Source organism: Meles meles, chromosome 14 (assembly GCF_922984935.1).
Source record: "Meles meles chromosome 14, mMelMel3.1 paternal haplotype, whole genome shotgun sequence".
NCBI classification, from domain to species: domain Eukaryota; kingdom Metazoa; phylum Chordata; class Mammalia; order Carnivora; family Mustelidae; genus Meles; species Meles meles.
The window spans coordinates 15,125,874-15,146,278 of record NC_060079.1 but is presented as its reverse complement, the minus strand read 5'-3'; the positions used below and the strand labels follow the sequence as shown (position 1 = coordinate 15,146,278).

General features: G+C 40.8%; 1 protein-coding gene across 8 annotated transcripts in view; it reads left to right on the top strand.

Moving 5' to 3' along the window:
• STARD13 (StAR related lipid transfer domain containing 13) overlaps positions 1-20,405 on the top strand; it is a 513,277-nt gene that overhangs the window by 468,026 nt on the left and 24,846 nt on the right. For 7 of the 8 annotated variants that reach the window (XM_046028279.1, XM_046028283.1, XM_046028278.1 and 4 more), the window contains 3 exons: positions 7,807-7,870; positions 17,553-18,934; positions 20,023-20,193. In XM_046028279.1, coding sequence (XP_045884235.1) covers positions 7,807-7,870; positions 17,553-18,934; positions 20,023-20,193 — 1,617 coding nt within the window. Of the gene's footprint in view, positions 1-7,806; positions 7,871-8,524; positions 8,654-17,552; positions 18,935-20,022; positions 20,194-20,405 lie in introns of those variants that run through there. The other variant, XM_046028284.1, reaches the window with a different exon arrangement.

Below are 20,405 nucleotides of genomic sequence, written 5' to 3'. Positions count from 1 at the left end.
CAATTCTATAATGAGGTATGATGGTAAGCATCCTTTCTTATGCTTACTTGCCATCTGTGTATCTTTGATGAAGTGTCTCTTCAGACTGTTTGCCTATTTTTTAAATGGATTGTTTGTTTTCTTATTAAGTTTTAAGAGTTCTTTGTATATATTTGCTAATAGTCCTTTTTCAGATATGTTTTTTGCAAATATTTTCCCCAAATCTATAGCTTTTCTTCTCATACACTTGACATTGTTTCGCAGAGAGCAGAAGTTTTTAACTTTAATGAAGTTCAGTTTATCAGCTATTTATTTAAAGATCATATCTTTAGTGTTGCATCTAAAAAGTTACCACCAAACCTAAGGTCATTTAGATTTCCTTCTATGTTATCTTCTAGGAGTTTTATAATTTCATGTTTACATTTAGGTCTGTGATTCATTTTCAGTTAATTTTTGTGAAGGGTATAAAGTCAATGTCTACAGGGGTTTTTTGTTTTGTTTTGTTTTTGTTTTTGTTTTTGTTTTGGTGTGTAGATGTTCAGTCGTTTAACACAGTTTGTTGAAAGACTATCAGTTCTCTGTTGTATAACCTTTGCTCCTTCATCAGAAATCAGTTGACCATACTGTATGGGCCTATTTCTGGGCTATTTTATTTCATTGATATACTGTCTATTCTTTTACGGATACCAAACTGTGCTGATTACTTTAGCTTTATAGTAAGCCTTGAAGTTGGGTAGTATCAGTCCTCCGGCTTCCTTTCTGTGCTCCAGTATTATGATGGCTATTCTGTGTCTTTTGCCTCTCTATCTGAAGTTCAGAATCAGTTTGTTGTCTTGTAATTTTTCACTTAATATTGGACATTTTAAACATTGTAATGTAGCAACTCTCAAAATCAGACCCCATCTCTCCCCAGGGTTTGTTTTGTTGCAATTATTTAGTAACTTTCCTCAGCTAATTGTTTAAAGTCTAAATCCTTTGCAATATATTACCACTGAAGTCCCTACTTAGAGGATCAGCAAATGACAGAGATTTCCTTAAGTGCCTTGAACCAGTACTTCTCCCAGCTTTGCCAAAGGCTCTTTGTGCATATTTGGCTATGGTTTCAGTGTTCCAGCAGAAAGTTGATAACTCTGCCTTAGCTTTTATTTCCTGCTTGTGCAGATCACCAATACCAGACAGAGGCAAGAAATTAGGACCTTCTCATACCTTTTCCAGGTATGCACACAGTTCTGCATATGTGCTTGGACTTCTAGATTTCTAAGAATATGTTAGAACTTTTCTAAGTCCCCTATGGACATCTCATTCCTGCAGCTATTCTTTTCATTTCTTTTGGTTCATATCTTATTTGGCCCAAATGTTATCTCCATTTCAGGCAGATGTGATATTAAATAATTGCCACTGATTGTTTTTGACAAACGTACTAGGAATAAAACTGTTCTCAGTGATGAGCTCAGAGTCACGTTAAATGAAGATAAGCCCTATGAGTGGGAGCATTCAGGGAATTGCCAGACAGCTCAGATAATGATAGTTCTTTAATAATGGAGCTTTTGGGGAGCCAAACCCGTTCTGCCCTCTCCAGGGGCTTCTAGGCTGTCAGTTTTCACAGCTACTCTGATTGTGATGCTGTTGTTTTTCAGAGCTTCTGCAAAATTGAGAAAAGAAACCTGAGAATAGGACAAGTTCAGATGCCTCAAATCTCACTGTTCTTACATAGATTCAATAATTTTTTCCTTAAATAAACAGTACTTGGATTATTTATTAATTTATTTAAGCCTTTATTAATTTTCAAAGTTCTTCAAAAGTTGATTTTTACAATCATTGCCAATATTATTCTTGCTTTTATAGAGTCCCAGAGTGTTAGAGATTTTTATTCCACCATTCCTACTGATGTCACTCACTTACAGTGTTTTTTATTCAGCTTTATTAGAGTATAAAATACATTCAACAAAAATTACCAACTTAAAATATACAAGTTGATGAATTTTGTTAAAGATATACAGTTATGTAACTATAACCACAGTCATGATATAGAACATTTCCATTATCTGAAAAAGTTCTATATTGCTGGCATTTGGCAACCACTAACCACTGAACTGTTTTCTGTCACTACAGGCCTACCTTCTCTAAAATTTTGTATGAATGGAATTTTATAGTAATGCTCTTTGCATTTGGCTTCTTTCACTTAACATAATGCCTCTAAGACTCATCCATTTTGTTGCATGTATCAGTAGTCAGTGCCTTTGGATTGTTGAATATTTCATTATAGGTATGTGCCACAATTTTTATTTCTGTTAAGGGACCTTTGGGTTATTTCCACTTTTGGTTATTTTCTGAACAAATCTGCTATGAACATTTAAGTACAGGTCTTTGTATGGATGTATGATTTATTTTGTCTTGGATATAAATAAGAGTAGAGTTGCTAGGTCAATGCTAAGAAAATATTTTAATTTTATAAAATTGCTAAATTATTTTCCAAAGAGGTTGTATCCTTTGGAAGTTTCAGTGATTCCATGCCTTTGCTAAAACTTAGTATTGTCAGTGTTTTTAATTTAGACATTCCAGTGTTTGTAGTGGTGTCTTATTATTTTAATTTGCATTTCTTTCCTGATTACTGATGTTAAGCATCTTTTCATGTGCTTATTTGCCATTTGAATATCTTGCTTAGAACTGTATGTTCAAATATTTTGCACATTTTTAAAATCAGATTGTTTGACTCATTATGGAATTTATTAAGGAGTTCTTTATTCTGGATACAAGTCCTTTATGAGACACAGGTTTTGCAAATATTTTCTCCAAATAGAGAAGCAATTCTTAAGGTGCCAGCAAATATCTGAGTTGAGGGGAGATAAAAGGACCTAAATCTACATGGTCAAATCTAGTTTGAGTCTCTAGCTTTAAAAAATGATAAATTAGCTTCCTGTTTGTGTCAGAAAGTATAAAACATATTCAGGCACGTGACCTATATATAAAGGATGAGCCCTTTAATGGCTTTTGTATATGTAGAAGATCAAAAATTTTTACATAGAATAAAAAAGTTTGTTTGTATGCTTCCAAAATATAATGGAAGAACAAGTTTATTAGAAAAGTAAATTTTATAAATAATAGGCAATCCTTACCTAAACAAACCTTCTACAGAGCTGCCAAATGAGCAACATGGACTTATTTAAGCTCTTACATATCATATATTTATTTAAGCTCTTATATATCTCATTATATACCCAAGTGAAAATGTATATATAAAATGTACCTCACATACCACTTTTAGCTCTTAGGCAGTGATGTTAACACGTGTGGAACTGGACAAAGAGATAGGCTGTCAGTTATAAGAGCAAAGGCCAATCCCATGCTAAAGATAGCTTCAGACTAAATGCTCAATTTCTAATCCAGGGTTGCTTATTATATTTGACACTAATGAATGTGTAGTCAGTTGGTAAATTGGAGATGGCTGAAAATGAGGGGAATTATCAAATATTTTTAAATAAATGAATGACATGAGGAAAAAGTTGAGAAATAGAACTGATTTTAATTGAAGCATCTGAAGTGGTAGTGAAACCAATTAAGAGGCTATTGCCTGACTTTAGGTAAAAGTTGAGAAAGCACCAAAGTAGGACCAAAGAAGAGGCAGGACTTCAAAAATATCAAGGAAGTATAATTGACAGGATTTGGTGATCAAATGAACACAGATCTTTTTAAAAAGTGTCAAGATGACTCCATTTTCCAGTGTGGGTGGCCTACTTGGTGATGCTCTTAATCAAGATAAGACATGAAGTAGCAGAAACAGGTTTTGAGGAGAATATAATGAGGTCAGTTTTGAAAGTTGAGTTTGAAGGACCAGCAGAGCCCCACAAAAATGGGTGAGGTTAGTGAGTATTTAGAAATGTAACTATGGGGCTCAAATCAAGTGTCTGAGCTAGAGAAAGAGGATTGGGCATCATCAGAGTCTAATTTATTTTAAGATGGGATAAGATATTTTAGTATACTTATGCAGAGTAAAAAGCAAAAACTACAATCTAATTCTAAAAAAAATTTAAGGGCAAGTACTGCTTGGTGACAGGAAGGAGACTTTCAAGAGATGAGAGAATTCATGATCTTGAATGCCAAAGAGAAGAGTTTCAAGGAATAGAGAGTGGTAATAGGTAGTGTCCATTGCTACAGATAGGTCTTTGCTTACAAAAAAAAAAAAAAAAAGATATGGAATTTGATGAACAAAAAGCCATTGGCCAAAACTAGAAACAGCCAGTTTTGACCATGTCCATCAACAAAAGAGTATGCAAAACCAGTTGTGTATCTTCATACCATGGAAAACTGCTCAACGATTATAAGGAATGATTACTGCAATACTCAATAAAATGGATCAATTTCAAAAACATTGTGTTGACTGAAAAAAAGCCAGACACACAAAAGTACATACCACGTGATCCCATTGTTATGATAACCAAGAACTGGCAAAATCAGTCTATGGGCAACAGAAATCAGAAAGAGGATGTCCCTGGGGGTGATGAGAAGCGATGTGGTAGTGAGGAGAACTGATGGTAAAGGAGCACAAGAGAACTTTCTCATGGGAAAAAGTGTTCTTTACTTTGTTTGAGGGTAGTTAAAATTGTCAAAACTCATTGAGCTGAAAATTTAAAGCCGATGCATAGACACAAAAGAAAAAGTCATTGGTCAAAGATGGGATGCTGGGGGGAGGTGGGATTGGGAGAGGGGGAGCGGGCTATGGACATTGGGGAGGGGAGGCGAACCATAAGAGACTATGGACTCTGAAAAACAACCTGAGGGTTTTGAAGGGTCAGGGGTGGGAGGTTGGGGCAACCTGAGGGTTTTGAAGGGTCAGGGGTGGGAGGTTGGGGGAACAGGTGGTGGGTAATGGGGAGGGCACGTTTTGCATGGAGCACTGGGTGTTGTGCAAAAAGAATGAATACTGTTACGCTGAAAAAATAAATAAAATGGAAAAAAAAAAAAGATGGGAGACTGAACATCTGACTTTTCTTGCTTTCTAAATTTTCACTGATGTAGAGAGACATACCTTCACAAAAGCAAAGGAGAGAGACACCACCACTACAAAATTTTCAAAGCAGAGAAACAGAAATAATGCAGTAGGGAACTTGGCAAGTCCAAGAAATGAAAGCTAAGTGGTCATTGAAGTAAGTCATAAACTAACTCAATCTCTACCACAGTAATCCTAAAAAGCTCCAAATGGGGAATGATGTTTAAGGTAGGTTCAAAAGAAGAGGGTTATTTGAAATTCTGTTTTAAAGTAGCTAGAACCCTCAATTTACTCCCCCAATTTATATCTAGGAAACTTTTCTTTCCCACCATCAGCACAAGACAAGAAGTTTATTCTCTGGAGAGGTTAAAACAGAAGTTCCGTATGTTGGGAGACACCAGGCATAGTTGAGGGGGGGGACACTCAACTTGTATTTACATTCCAAATATTGAGGTTCTTGGCCTCTTTTGTAATTCAGCTCCGGAGTATTAGAAAACATACTCCAGGAGAATCTGAGAAAACGAGTGCTGAGAAATCTGATCAGTCCATGATAATAAAATAAAATAAAATAAAATAAAATAAAATTATAACAAGGGCAGCAAACCCCAGCTAGAACAGGTCAGAAGGCTCTGAGAGAGACATTACCAAAAAATTAGATTAATAGATATTAATAGATTAATGCACTTAGGGAGCTAGAGATAGCTGAGGAAGTGTTTGAGTTTTAATTTAGGAATAAATACATTGAAAACTAAGGAAACAAACTGGGTGCATATTAACTCCTGGGATAATGAAAAGTTGAGAATGGAAAGTAAAGTAATCAGAGTATGATATGTGTGAACAACATTTACATGGTCAATAGTAAATGTAATAAACACTGAATATTGATTTATCAAAAAGTTATGAAATTATGACATAACTATAGTAATAGATAAAGGATATTAATTCTGTGGGGAAGGGGAGGGATGGGAATAGGTAGTAAAAAAACAAATCTTCACTGTTCATAGAACAAAGTCTGAAAATAATGATTTGAACTGAAAAATTAAGAAGTAGCAGCATGGGACACCTGGGTGGCTCAGTCTGTTAAGCATTTGCCTTTGACTCAGGTCATGATCCCAGGCTCCTGGAATCGAGTCCCACATCGGGCTATCTGCTCAGTGGGGAGCCGGCTTCTCCCTCTCCTTCTGCCTGCCTCTCCGCCTGCACCCCCAACCCCTGCTTGTGCGCTCGCTCTCTCTCTCTCTCTCTCTGGCAAATAAATAAATAAGATCGTTTAAAAATAAAAAAGAAGTAACAGCTTTAACTCCAACAAAAGAAATAAGTGAAAGATTTGCCTCCAAAGAGAGGGTAAATGGAAAAGGACAGGAGGGTAATATTTGACTCTTTAAACTTTATGCATTCAATCTGTATGATGTTTAAAAAGTAATGAGATAAAACAGTCAAGGTATTTACAAATAGTATTTCATGAAATTAGATTGTAATGGATTGAAGAGTGAATGAATGAAAACTGAGACGGTTCTCAGCAAACTGAGTAGGACAAGGAGGGGAATATTGAGGTCGGTAGTATGGTTGCTTGAAGAAAAACTTAGGGTTGAAGGGAGAATTAATAGTTAGTGTGATCTTGGTTATTTAGGTAGCTAACTAATTGATTAGTCAATTTCTTCAAGACAGGGATCCTCTTAAAGAGAAGAAAGCAGTTGAGAGAATCTGCTAGGTGAGGGAATGAATGAGGTATCGTGGTCCCAGACGAAGTGGTAGATGTTGAAATCAATAACAAAGTTAAATAAAGGGTTAGTTTTGAAAAAGAAGAGGAACATCCTGTTTGTGTGTGTGATGAAGGAAAGGATTAATACAAGAATTCACGTCCAAGGGCTTATACTCAGCTGTACTATCTCATCGGCAGCGGCAGCTAAGTCCTCTGTGTGGGACTGGGATATTTTTCACAATCTGAAATTGGGAGCCAACCAGAGGAAAAAAATGAAAGGAATGCTGGGTAGCAATTTTCGGAGCCCAGCTGAGGCTGAAAATCAAAATGTATTTATTCGTCAGCACGGGCTGCCATAACAAAATACCACAGACTGGGTGTCTTAAACAACAGACATTTATTTCCTCACAGTTCTGGAGGCTGGAAAGTCCAAGATCAAGGTGCCAGCAGGGCTTAGTTCCTGGTAAGCACTCTCTTTCTGACTAGCAGACAGCTACCTTCTCACTGTGTTCTCACAAGGCAGATTGAGAGAGAGCAAGCCCCCTAGTGTCTCCCCTGATAAGGAACCAATTCTGTTGGATCAGGGCTCTTTCCTGTGACCTCATTTAACCTCAATTATTTCTTACTCCACATACAGTCACATGGGGTTAGGGTTGCAACATATGAATTTTGGTGGGGACCCAATTTAGTCTATAGCACATATAATTCAGCACCGAGTTATTTTTCCATTTATACCGAACAGCCCAAGAGCAGGGGAGAAGACAGATGGTTGAGCTGATACGAATTTGGGGACTAGCATGGTTGAGGCGGCAAATGAATGGAGGGGCTAATGAGAACAGGGCTAAAAGGATTGTTCATAGGTTCCAACAATGGTGGAAAGGGAAGCCAGGAAAGACTGGGTTTAGATTAGGGACTGGACAGGGATTAATAGGCTCCATGGCAGAGTATTCTCAAGTCGGGGGGCTGGAGCACCAACAGGAACACTTCTTTAGCACATCTGGATGGGTACAGTACTTTCTTGGGATATAACTTATTTCCGCACTTTTGACTTTGTTGGCAATAAATGAGAATTATCAAGCTGAAAAGAAAATTTAGGTTTATTTGTAGTAGCAATCATCACCTTTTTCTTTCTTTTTAGACGACTAAATACACTGAACAAGTGTGCCTCAATGAAACTTGATGTGAACTTCCAAAAGAAAAAGGTAGGTGTCTCCACCTTGCTAAGATCATGGCTGTATTAACAAAAGAAGCTCACGGTCATAGATTGAGGACAACGTAAACCCAAGCGAAATTCTGAAATGCCTGACGATCTGTGTTTGGTCTCCAAATATCTCTTCTTATCATAACCATCATAAATAAGTCCATTGGAAACCCAGGCCAGGATCCAATCACTTCACCATTTGTTTTGCTGTAGTTTTTTTTGTTTTTGTTTTTTGGGTTTTTTGTTTTGCTGTAGTTTTAATCAGAGGGTTTGCATAAAGATATGACATGTCTTCTTTTTGGTGATTTTTTAGAAATTTCTTTAGTTGTAAATATCCATTCCATATCAGAATCAAATACTCCACAGTGATTCATAGATTAAGAGAATGGAGAAAAGAACCCCTGGGTCCATGCCAAATGTCTTCCATTTTGTCCTTTTCAATGGCATTTCATTTCCACATATGCTTAAAGATGTGCTCATCCTCGGGCAGGATCATTTCATAATGGTCAAGGGGATGTCAGGGAATGTGGTGACAAGATCCTGAACCTGCCTCCTTCTCAACCCTTCCTCCTCCTGTGCGCTTTTCTGTGGTCTCAAGGAATGTTGTTCTGTTTTACGAGTCACTATGCTCCTCCCTGTTCCAGGACTCGCATGTGCTCTTCCATCTGTGTGAATGAGACTGGAGATTTCAGTTCTAAAATAGACTGGACTTTATTGAGCTCTTACTGTTTCCTAGGAGCTACGTTACGTACTGACCATGCAGGATCTCATTTAATCCACTGAGGTAGGGATCCTATGTTTCCTGGGGGATGGAAAGTAAAACTTGAACAGGTTGTCATTTGTTCACGATCTTTCAGCGAGTGGCAAAGCTGGGTTTCAGACCAGGCATGCCTCACTCCAAAACCCAGACTCTTCATGGCCACCACCATGCTCAGAGACCTCACTCTCTCACTGAACTGATCCTTTTGGGAAATTCAGAATTCAGATTGTTCATACTTTTTTTCATTTCACGTCTCCAGTTTGTAAGAAGTCAAGCCTCAGTATATTTTGAGGAAGCAGAGAAAACATCTTTGAGTTAAAACAAAATGCTCTCTTTATCCTGGTCTACACAGAGAAATCATTAAATCCAATGGATTTTTAGTCACTCTGGAGTAACCTAATCTTTAAAAATAACCTTAACTTGAATTTCTGTTCTAAAACAGCGTTCAAAGGGAAAAAAAAATAAAGCGAATGAATCTTGGTTGACCTCACCTTAGAAACAATTTAGGGTTTGAGTTAGAAACCAAAGGATTTAAGCTAATGAGGTAAAAGAGCAAAAAACAATATCCAAAGGAATATTAAAATATGAGCAATTTGTCTAGGCTGAAAACAAATTAAAAATGTGGGAATAAACGTCCCAATAGCTGCGTGGCTGAATAGACCCCTTGAGAAGCAGACATACTATTGGAAGCTTGAGGGTCAGATGTTGTTTTGGTTGTAACACATGGTTCTTATTAAAACCGACACGGCCACGCCTGTGCGTCTAAAGCATGGCTGGTCTACACGGCTTCCTATCCAGATCTGTAGCTACACTGTATTACGGAAGACAAAAATTAATGACATGATTTGTCTTCAGCCAAGTGGAATGATGGGACTCTCACCCAATCACCAGTTTTTCAGAAGCTGTGAGATGTGAGAGGGGCCCAGATGCCATTGCTTGGACTCTTGATGTGTTACCTTCACAAAAGCGCCTCTGTAAATTGGTCACTTCAGTCTTTCTGACATTCTTAATTTCTTCCTGATGTTGGATGTAGTGGCGCACGCCCAGACAGCCCTGGTTTAGCTAGAGGCCTCACAAATGCGTGTACCCGAATAAAATACTGCTTTTCACATTGTAAATTGAGAAGACATGGCCTGAATTTTCAAATAAATAATTTCAACATGTGGTCTCCACCGCCCCATGGATCTCAGTAATGACCCACATCAGGGGCTGTGGTCGAAGCAATTATGCAGGAGACCCTGTGTGGAGGCATGCGTTCCTGTCATCTGCCCCTTTCACAAGTCATAGGCTCATCCTTTATTTTACTGCTAGAAAAAAAAAATTACGAAAAATAAATATAAGCTAGGAATAGGCCAAGTGATTCAAATATAGAAAGTGAAACTTGAGGAAAGCACCCTGTGATGCTGCAATCATTCCGGAATTAGTGTCTTTGGAAGAAAAAGGAAAGAAAAGACCAGTAGCATTTCCTCTAGGTACGTCCCCTTTTTAGGCAATCCAAGAAATAAAAATATAATCCTCAGCTCTCATCTGCAGAGGCCCAGACATGTGTAATTCTACAGAAGGTCATCACCAAATCGCCCAACTGTCCAGAGTCACAGTCCTTTCTCTCCCTTTGGGGCCTCTGCAGGGGCTGTGCGTGTTGGCTTTGCTGTGTGGTGGGCAGCTAACACTCACACGGAGCGTATGTCAGCCCTGTTCCTCATCATGGGCTCCATGTCACAGACGCAGGGGCCAAAGTGACAGACTCGCTCAAAGTCAGGCAGAAATAGGCAGGGTTCGGCCCCAGATACTTGGGCACCAAACTGCCCCTCCTTGCCTTTCAAAGAATTCAGAAATGTGCTGGAGTCTGAGTGAGCTCCTGAAGCTTGGCCTGAGACAGAGTTTCCCCAGCCATACATACGGTTATATGTTTCTCTTGCTTTTAGAAGAGAGATGTTTCTTGCCATCTGTACAGAAGGCTACGATTTATTTAATGTGTCGTGGAAAACTATCTCTGGATCTCTCACAGTGAATCTCATTGCTTTGCTTTGCATTTCCTTCTTGTTTGATTTTTTTTTTTTAATTCCGAAAAGTTTGGTGGGTTCACCCAAGAGAGAAAAAAACAAGTCCATAGATAGAGAAGGATGGTGAAGCCTCCTACTTAGGCACGTACTTTTCTTGTGGATCAAATGCTATTTGTAAAGCCCCAAGAAAAACGAAGTCACACCAGCCTCCCCCCCTCAAGATAGTACCATAAGATTTTTCCCTTGCACAAGAGAAAAGCGTTTCTTCAGAGATTCAAGGTAACCTTCCCTGTCTCTGGGAGGGTCAGGTAGAGAAGACCATTCTCAATCTTGGCCACACATCTCACTGAAAAACTTACTAAAACCCAGCCAAGAGGCATTCCAGCAACTGGCACCCCCCCCCCGACAGCTCTGCAGGTGGTACATTCCAGCTTCTGAACAGGTGGACTCAGCCACTCAGCTCCAGTTAATTCTAATGGAAGATATATTCTAAATTTCTGTGTAACTATGCATTAGCTGCCTCTTGCAGCTGTGGATGTGGGTGGGGTCCTGTTTCCAGTGTCAAGATATGGCCAAATTCCATCAGGAAAAAAAAAATATTTTGCCGTGTCTAGTTGGCATTTGTCTCTGAGGAATATATAATTTCACTAAGAATGTTCTCATTTTTTAGAAAAAAATAAATATCGGCACTCCGTCTAAATTAAAAACTCCAAAGCACAGGCAGACCTACTTGTTTTCAGAAGAGTGTTTCCTCTCCATTATTAACTACACAATTCATCCTTGCTTCGTGATGACTTTAAAATCCCCCAGTTATGGTGACTGTTTATGTGGTATGACTTCTCTTCAAGTTAAAGTCAGAGGCCGAAGAGTCCAATGAGACTATCTGTTAAATGAGGAAGGAGAAGGACATGCACGCACACAAGACTCTTCCCGAAGATTTCCCAAGAGAGAAAGAGGGGCTTCAAAAGCTTCTGGTTAAAGTTATAGTTTTAATAAAGCTCTCTGAAATCACGACCAAAGGTGGAAAGCGACACAGAAACCACGACTAATTGCCACCTTGCAGCCAGCCTCTCCTGGCGTGGATGCCCATCAGCGTTTCAGAGAAGCTGCAGTTGTTGCCCAGGGGCCTGGTCTCTGTTCCACTTCACCCACTCCCCGCCTGTCACACAGGCCCCGTCTCTCCCACCAGATTAGACACCTCTCTACAGCTCCAAACAGCAGGGTCAAATGAGAGGAAAATGGCATTTTATTCCAGCATTTACTTAGCTGGAAAGTATTACAGTCTTGAATTGAAGATAATTGCATGGAAATATCCCAGAACTGGAGGATCTGTGAGTTGGAAGGGATGTTCTGTCATCTCTTCCAGCCTCTCGTCCACTACAGAATGTACTTCTGAGCGCCTCGCTCATAGGTCACTCAGCCTCTGCTTGTAAGCATCCAGACATGATGAGCTCACTGCATTGTGAAACAGTTGATTTTCTTTCTAATTATTAGAAGTCTTCCAGATAATAAGCTAAAAGCTGATTTGATGTAAACTTTAGTCAATTAGGTTCTAGCTCTCTCCTCTGAAGAAGCACCGAAATAGATATTTCGCTTTTCATACGGTAACCCTTCAGCTCTATCCTCTAGATTGGGGGCTGGCAAACCACTGTTCCTGTTTTTGTAAAGAAAGTGAAAGCTGGATTAGAACAAAGCCCACTCATTCTTCTGGCTATAACAGCAGAGTTGAGTAGGTGTGGCAGAAACTGCGTGCCCCAGAAGCCTCATATATGTGACCCTTTACAGAAAGTTTTCTGACTTTTGCTCAATCTAGAACAAAGTTTCTCAAACTGTCTACAGTGAGTGACTTGGGGTTCTTTTTGTTTAAGTTTTAATTTCCAGTCTGCCACATACTAGGATACTTTTATAAAATTCAGTACAAATGAATTATTAGAAATATGAAATGAAAAAAGTTATAGAAAATATAAACCTCATTGTTGTATTATTAGACTCAACAAACACAAAAGTGACATTCCAAGAATATAATCAAGCCAAATATAACGGGAAATAGAAAAGAGTTACAAAAACTGTTCACAATTTTATTAAAAGTGTATGTATAGGCAATTGATGTGAAGAACTGTGATTACACTCATAACCTTTTTGTTGTTTGTTTACAACAAACAAAAAGTTAGTTTGAAATAGCAGTTTCCCATATTAAATGCCTATTCACACACTTTGATCAAATGCTCGAACTACGAGTATTCATGACAGAGAGTTTCCTGTTTGTTACCTAATTTAGGCTGGATTGCCAACAACATATTCATGGGGAAGAATGTATATCTAAATTTTGTTTGTTTGTTTTAATACTGGTCCTCATAAAGAAACCAGTCTCACAGAGCATACTGACTACAATTAGAAAAGGGGTTTTAAAATAATTTTTAAAAGCTTGAAGTATTCCTTTTTACCTTCTATTCAAAATGAACTAAGTGAAGCTGTATTTTCAATAAGGTCTATACTGACCTCTTTGAAGATTTCTCAGTCTGGGGACTGGCAGCCCCTTGACCACACTTTGAATAGTACAGGTCTAGAATTTCTCATTTCTAAACCAAACTCTTAGTTCTCTCAGTCATCGTTCAGGGGAATTATGGTTCCTCGATCCTTGGCCATCCTGATTACTGTTCTATAGAAATACAGCCCTTTCCATGTGCCTCTTAGAATGTTTCCGATGCCCATGACCAGGGCACAACACGGTGGGGCTCCAACCTGAAGTCTTGAGATCCATGCTCTGGTCAGGTATCCTAAAGTTAGTGTCTCAGTTTGTTAACCACGTTACATGGTGAATTCACATTAAGCCGAAATCTACAACTCTCAAAGCTATTAATAGGAACTGCTATTACATTAAATCTATTCCATCCTGCACGCGCTATAGTTAATTTTTGAAGTTAGGGTCTTTATATTTTACTTCACGACATTTCATCTTATTATCAGGCCATCCTTCAATTCTGTTAAGATCTGTATACATCTCGGTATCACCAGTCTTTAAAAGCAGTAATTAGCTTTATATTGCCCTTTAAGACTTATGTGGCACTTTCACACTTAATCTCTTTTGGGTGTGTGGACAGATCATGCTAGATGTGTATTAGTATCATTCCTGTTTACAGCTGAGGAAATTGACTTTCAAAAATGGTACCTTGTTCAAGATCACTTAGTGAATTACCTTGTGCTGTATTTAAAAATGTGAATTATCCTGGGTCATTCAAATTATTCTTAAAATGGACATAACTTTGAGGCATCCTTCAGAGATCTCTCCCTTAGTTGCATTCAGCCTTTTGATCACACTCTTTGGTGTGAGCTGCTCAACCAGTCACCAACAAAACTCTCTGTGGCATCAAACACAATTTGCCCTCTTTGCCACAACAATATCATAAGATCCTCCTGTCAGTTCTTTTGATAGAATCCAGACGTGTCTGGATTTCCATGGTCTACTAAGCCACTGAGGTGGAAGATTAAAGTTTGTTTGGTGTGTCTTTTTCTCATAAATACATGGGACTCCTAGAGATTTCCATTTTGCATTTCTAAATAATCAAACTGTTTTTAGCCTCAAAAGAATTATCAAACAGGAAAATCTCGACATCTCTTAATCTGTACAGTTCTGCAGTTGTTACTGAAGAGTCTGCTCTATGCATGATAGTCTGCTGGACCCTGATTTTTTTTTTAAAGACTCAATCTAGTGCGGTGTGATTTTCATATGGTGGATCATGACCCATTGGTGGGTTGTGAAATCAATTGGGTGGGTAAGGGACAACATTTAAAAAAATGAAACAGACTGAACTAGATTATGAAATATCAGTATAAACAAGGATAATTATTATAGCATTAGTTTGTTTATTGTAATATATGTATGCCTTAAGCTGTGATGGAAAATTTTTTATTGTATGTATTTTTATTGTACATACAATAAAATATTTTTTATTGTATGTACTATCAATAGCTTGAAAGATTCTGCACTGGTAGAAAGAACAGAATCATGTCACAACCCTTGGGACATACTAAATAATTATATGCACAAGGTGCAGAAGGAAAATGGCTGTTTTTTCTTCTTTCTTTGTTTTGTTTTTGTTTTTGTTTTTGTTTTTTGCTTTGGTTTTCATTTGTTTGTTTTGGTTCAAAAGACTTAAATACTGCAAAATTCCCCTGAACCACTGGCCTTTTTTTCCAGGAGTTTACCACTGTTCCACATGACTTGGTTGGATTGTAAATACCTTCCTGTTGCTCAGAGCTAGCATAATAAGCTCTTAGAGTCTAGCAGTCAGGGGCAGACTTTCCAGTCCCCGTCCACAGTGCCCAGCTTGGCATCTTTTCTTGACCAAAATAAAGGAATCCTTATCCAACTAGTATGTGGTTTGTTAGCACCAGTAACTAAATTTGGGCTAGCTTGAGAGAGAAGTTGCTGGAGCCCACACCAAATAGCGTAGTTTCTATTTAAAATATCTACTTTTTCTTTAGAAGTTATCCTTTTCTGGCCTCCTCAAAAAGTATTTGCTGAAAGGGCTTTTTTGGAATGATCTCTTAATATCAACTTCTTATCACTAGCTTCCTGAAATGTGATATGAAAATCCAGTGGGCTCAAGCTTCAACCTATTATGGTGCCTAATATATAAATAGCCCTCAAATATCAAGTCTTGTGTCAGTCACAGGGAAAGAGAAATCAAAAATGCTACAGAAAAAGTATAACTTTGATTCATCATCCTAGAATCTTTCCTTTTTTCCACTTGTGCATAGTTTTAAACTTTTTTGCCAAAGCTTTATATAACCTTTTTTTGAACTCAAAGCTAATTTCCCAATGTGATCCCAAAGCTGTGGAATTCTCCATTAGTACCTTAGTTTGTTTGGTTTTTTGTTTGTTTTACTTTCTTCCATCATACATGAATGTTCGAATTTGTCACTTAGTACAACTCATATGAATCTAAATTTTCAAGAAATAAGCGAGAATGGGGAAATGCCAGTATTTATTGATGAAGCATCTGTTTACTTTTCTTCGAGACCAGAATATATTAAAAAATTAAGGGGAGTTAAAATGGGCATTAGATACATAAAAAGATAGGTAAGCAGTCCTCTTAGATAGGCAACAAATAGATAAGCATTTGAGCCAACCCTGGAAAATAACAAACAAATACTCCTCAATGAGGCCCTACTAAATGCATTATTTCATTTAACTCCCTCAGCAAACCTATGAGGCAGGGCCTGTTTTTAGTCCCATTTCATGAGTGATAGAAACTTACGTTGGAGAAAGTAAGCAGTTTGCAAACAATCATCTGAGCCCTTAACTGAAGCTACCAGAATTTGGAACCAGGTCTTAGAACCAGATGCCAGAGTAAAATAGAATCAACTTAATTCAGATAACAAAAAAACATGGAGCAGTTACTTTGTGCTTGACATTGGGGAGGATATAAATATGACCCTGAAACACTAGCCCCTCTCCTGATGAGCTTACCTCTAACAACTGACAGTGGATGCCAGTGGCGTGAGCTTAAGTTGTCATTAGAATAAATGCTACAACAAAGATCTAATCCAAATGCTATAAAGCTCAGGGGGAAAATTAGTCATTGCCTTGGAGCAGTAAGGGAAGGCTTCAAAGAATGCGGACCAGAGAGCAGAGTGCAGTGAACTCATGAGACACAACTGAAATGAGGCAAGAACAGTACATGGCAGGCAGGTTGAAAGGGCTTTGAATGCCACGCTAAAGACTTCTGCGAAGGCCAAGGGACGCTGAAGGCCTCGAAGGTGGAAAATTACACGATCGTATTTGGATCGCACTGTGGAAATCTGTTTAGATGCGGAAGACGCTGGCGACAAGGATTCTAGCCAGGCTTTTACTGTAATAGACCCAGACAGAGGTGCCAAGGGCCTACACAAAGGGAATGGGAATGAAGATATGAATGAGGGAACAGATCTGAAAGTCATTTCAGAGTTGAGTCTGGATAACATGAGTGACAAGGTGGGGGAAGAAGCCGGTGAATCCATTCATCTTGGAAGGAGATTGATATTTTTTGCCCTAGATCAAGGTCTGCCCTGGGCCACAAGGATTTGCAAAGATAAATGGGGCCGTCTCTGGCCACAGGGAGCCCAGACTGGCATCTCACAGGGGATTCATACTCAGGCAGCACCCAGATAGGTCAAAGAAATGCTTGAGGCACAGAGTGAGGCACAGAGTGGAAGACAGGGAAGAGCCTGGGGGCTGCCGCAGCCCAGAGATGCACGCCCTGCCAAAGGCATTGAGCTTCAGAGTTGATTAAAAACAAGAAGGCTGGCCAAGCAAAGCCAGCAAGCTAGATTGGACCCTCCTCAACTAGTGATGTCTAGAATGGCTCCCAAGTTTCTACTTAGAGGAATTCAGTGAGTAATTTCGCTGTTAATTTGTACAGGGGAATACACAGTAAGAATCAGGTTTGGGAGATTAAAGTCAGGAGTGTTAGCTTTGAGATAGATTGATGCTCAGGTTCAGAAGACGGAAGCTGGAAATAGGGTCCTGGGGCTCAGCGAAGAGGTTTCAGGAAAGAAGTAAGTGCCTTTTATGGCAGGAGTAAGTTTCTGAAAAAGAGAATTTGCAGGTGTTATATATTTAGACATCGAGTGAGATGGTAATTACACCTCTTTGTGATCAGTCAAGGAAAACTTGGAGAGGAAGGAAGGACTCAGAAACTCTATGAAATTGAAGGGAAGAAAGCTTGGCAGGTTGAGGTGATCCTCCAGCCACGAGAGAGGAGGAAGAGGGTGTACGGGACGAGGGAAGATGGTGGATGGACCAAGGGATGGCCAGAAGACAGTCGTGGAAGGGAGGAAGGAAGGGAAGGCGAGGGGAGTACCTCGTCTCTGTGCTCACTGGTTTCCCACTACATCTGAGCTGCCTGGCAATGAGCATTTTCTCTGATGTTTTTCAGGGTGACGACTCAGATGAGGAAGATCTCTGCATCAGCAACAAATGGACTTTCCAAAGAACCAGCCGCCGGTGGTCTCGTGTGGACGACCTGCACACACTGTTCCCCGGAGGAGGCCAAAATGGGTCATCGGGAGACATGAGGATGAGAAACACCACGAGCAGTGAAAGCGTCCTCACAGACCTGAGTGAGCCCGAGGTCTGCTCCATTCACAGTGAAAGCAGCGGAGGGAGTGACAGCCGCAGCGCTGGCCGGGAGCCGTTCGACTGCCCCGGCCAGTCCTGCCCCGACAGCCCGGTCATGCTGGATGCCACGTTCCCCGGCAGCGGCCTCCCACCGTCCCCCAGAGACGTTCTTAACTACCCCCTCCACCCAAAGAATGAGAAACCCACCAGGACCAGAGCCAAGTCATTTTTGAAACGCATGGAAACTCTCAGAGGGAAGGGAGCGCATGGAAGGCACAAGGGGCCGGGGCGGACCGGGGGCTTGGTGATCAGTGGGCCCGTGCTGCAGCAGGAGCCGGAGGCCTTCAAGGCCATGCAGTGTGTCCCCATACCAAACGGAGATCTCCAGAGCTCGCCCCCCACTGCCTGCACCAGAGGGTTCCTGAGTGCCAGCAAATGGGGCGGGGAGAGCAGCCAGTCAGAAAACAGCAGCAGTGGGGTGAGCACTCCCGGCCTGAAGGAACGGAAGTGCCAGGAGGCCAACAAGCGTGGGGGCATGTACTTGGAAGACCTGGATGTGCTGGCCGGGACAGCCCTGCAGGATGCAGGCAATCAGAACCACACGCATGAGTTTCATTCCCAAGAGAACTTGGTGGTGCACATCCCCAAGGATCACAAACCGGGTACGTTCCCCAAGGCGCTCTCTATCGAAAGCCTCTCACCAACAGACAGTAGCAATGGGGTTAACTGGAGGACCGGCAGCATCTCCCTGGGCAGACAGCAGGGCCCCGGAGCCAGGGAGCCCAGGCTCATGGCGTCCTGCCACAGAGCGAGCAGAGTCAGTATCTACGACAACGTCCCGGGCTCCCATTTGTACGCCAGTACAGGAGATCTTCTGGACTTGGAGAAAGATGACCTCTTCCCTCATTTAGATGACATTTTGCACCATGTCAATGGGCTCCAAGAGGTAGTGGACGACTGGTCAAAAAATGTCTTGCCTGAACTGCAAACACATGATGCATTGGTTGGAGAACCCGGCTTATGCCCCTTCCCATCTCCTAATCAGATCACCTTAGATTTCGAAGGCAACTCTGTCTCGGAGGGTCGGACGACACCCAGTGACATGGAAAGAGATGGAACATCTCTTAATGAGTCGGAGGCCACTGGGGTCCGAGAGAGGAGGGACTCTGGTGTAGGGGCCTCTCTGACCAGGCCAAACAGGTTGGTGGCATGATTTTCTGAAATGATTTTTAATCGACTTCATAATAATTATGGTCTGCTTATCTAACACACATTTATAGCATGCTTACTAAGTGCCTGACGCTGTTTGAACTGTTATCTGCGGTTAGGAAGCATTTGAACGGAAGTATATCTTTGCTACAGATGTTATGATGATTGAATCCATGTTAACTCATGTTCATTTCTCTGAGTCTTTGTCCTTTAATTCAGTCTTAACTTTCACTCCAGAAAATGTTGTGCACGTATGTGCAAAGCACTCTGCTAGGCACCGTCAGGAAATCACTGGAAATAGAGGCCCGGCACCTGTTTGCAGGTGCTTCCCATGACCTTGTTGCCATATTAATTAAAACGTCCCTACCTCAGATTTTTAAACTTTTTTTTTTAATCCTGTGAGAAACTTCTGAGACCTAACGTGTGTACTTCACGAGTTTATTTTGGCTTTAAAATGCCAATTACCAAGTACGTAAAGCTATTTTACAAAGACTGATTCAGAAACACCTGTGAGAAATGGCCCCGGAAGAGTGTAACTAGTGGAAACAGCCATACCGTACATGCTGCTGTGTTCTTGTGGAGGCCGAGATGTCCCTGGGGGTTCGCTGACCTGTCATCTCTTCCGAAGCACTCCTTCCTCTGTGCCTGCCACCTTCAGGTTCCATGTCAACAGCAGGAGAATTCGAATGCAGACGGGAAGGCAGTGCAAAAACAGTCTACAGTTCCAGAACATTCTATATCTCGCTCTCCATCTCAAGCTCTCCCTCTGTCTGTCTCTCTCTCAACACACACGCACACATACGCTGTCTCAGCTGCTTTCAACACTTCAGGAACAAAACTTAGGAATAAACACATAAAATATATTAGGCTAATTAAAACCTTTCCCGGATGTATCAGACTTGAAAGCCATAGTGCCTGACGTTTCCTCTCTGCATTGGTGTCTTCTGTTCCATTTGTTTTGTGATTTCTCTTGGCTCGGAAGCTATGTTGATTAGCCACTTAAAAATCAGTAACATCCTGTGTTTTCCAATAACGCGTCCACTTGGTGACTGGCTTCTCTGACGGTCTTTCTGGTAAAGGCGACTCCGATGGAATAGTTTCCAGCTCTCGCACCAGCCCCAGGCATCCACAGCGCCGCACATCAGCAACCAGACGGCTGGCCAGCTGAACCTGCTCCAGCGCTTCTCGCTGCTTCGCCTCACGGCCATCATGGAGAAGTACTCCATGTCCAACAAACACGGCTGGACGTGGTGCGTAGCGCGTTCGCTTAGGAGGGGATCCTTTGTTGTAGAGCGAAGTACCCAGTTGCAAAGCTTCGGTAGTGAAATTCGGACCTCTAAAGAAGCCACTGGTGGCCTTCGCTGCCGATGTCCCGAAAATAAGGTGGCAGTTCCGCCTTCTGGGCCACCTTCTCTGCCATGACAGCGCGGAGGGGATGTAGCCCTGCTGGGAGCCGGGCCTT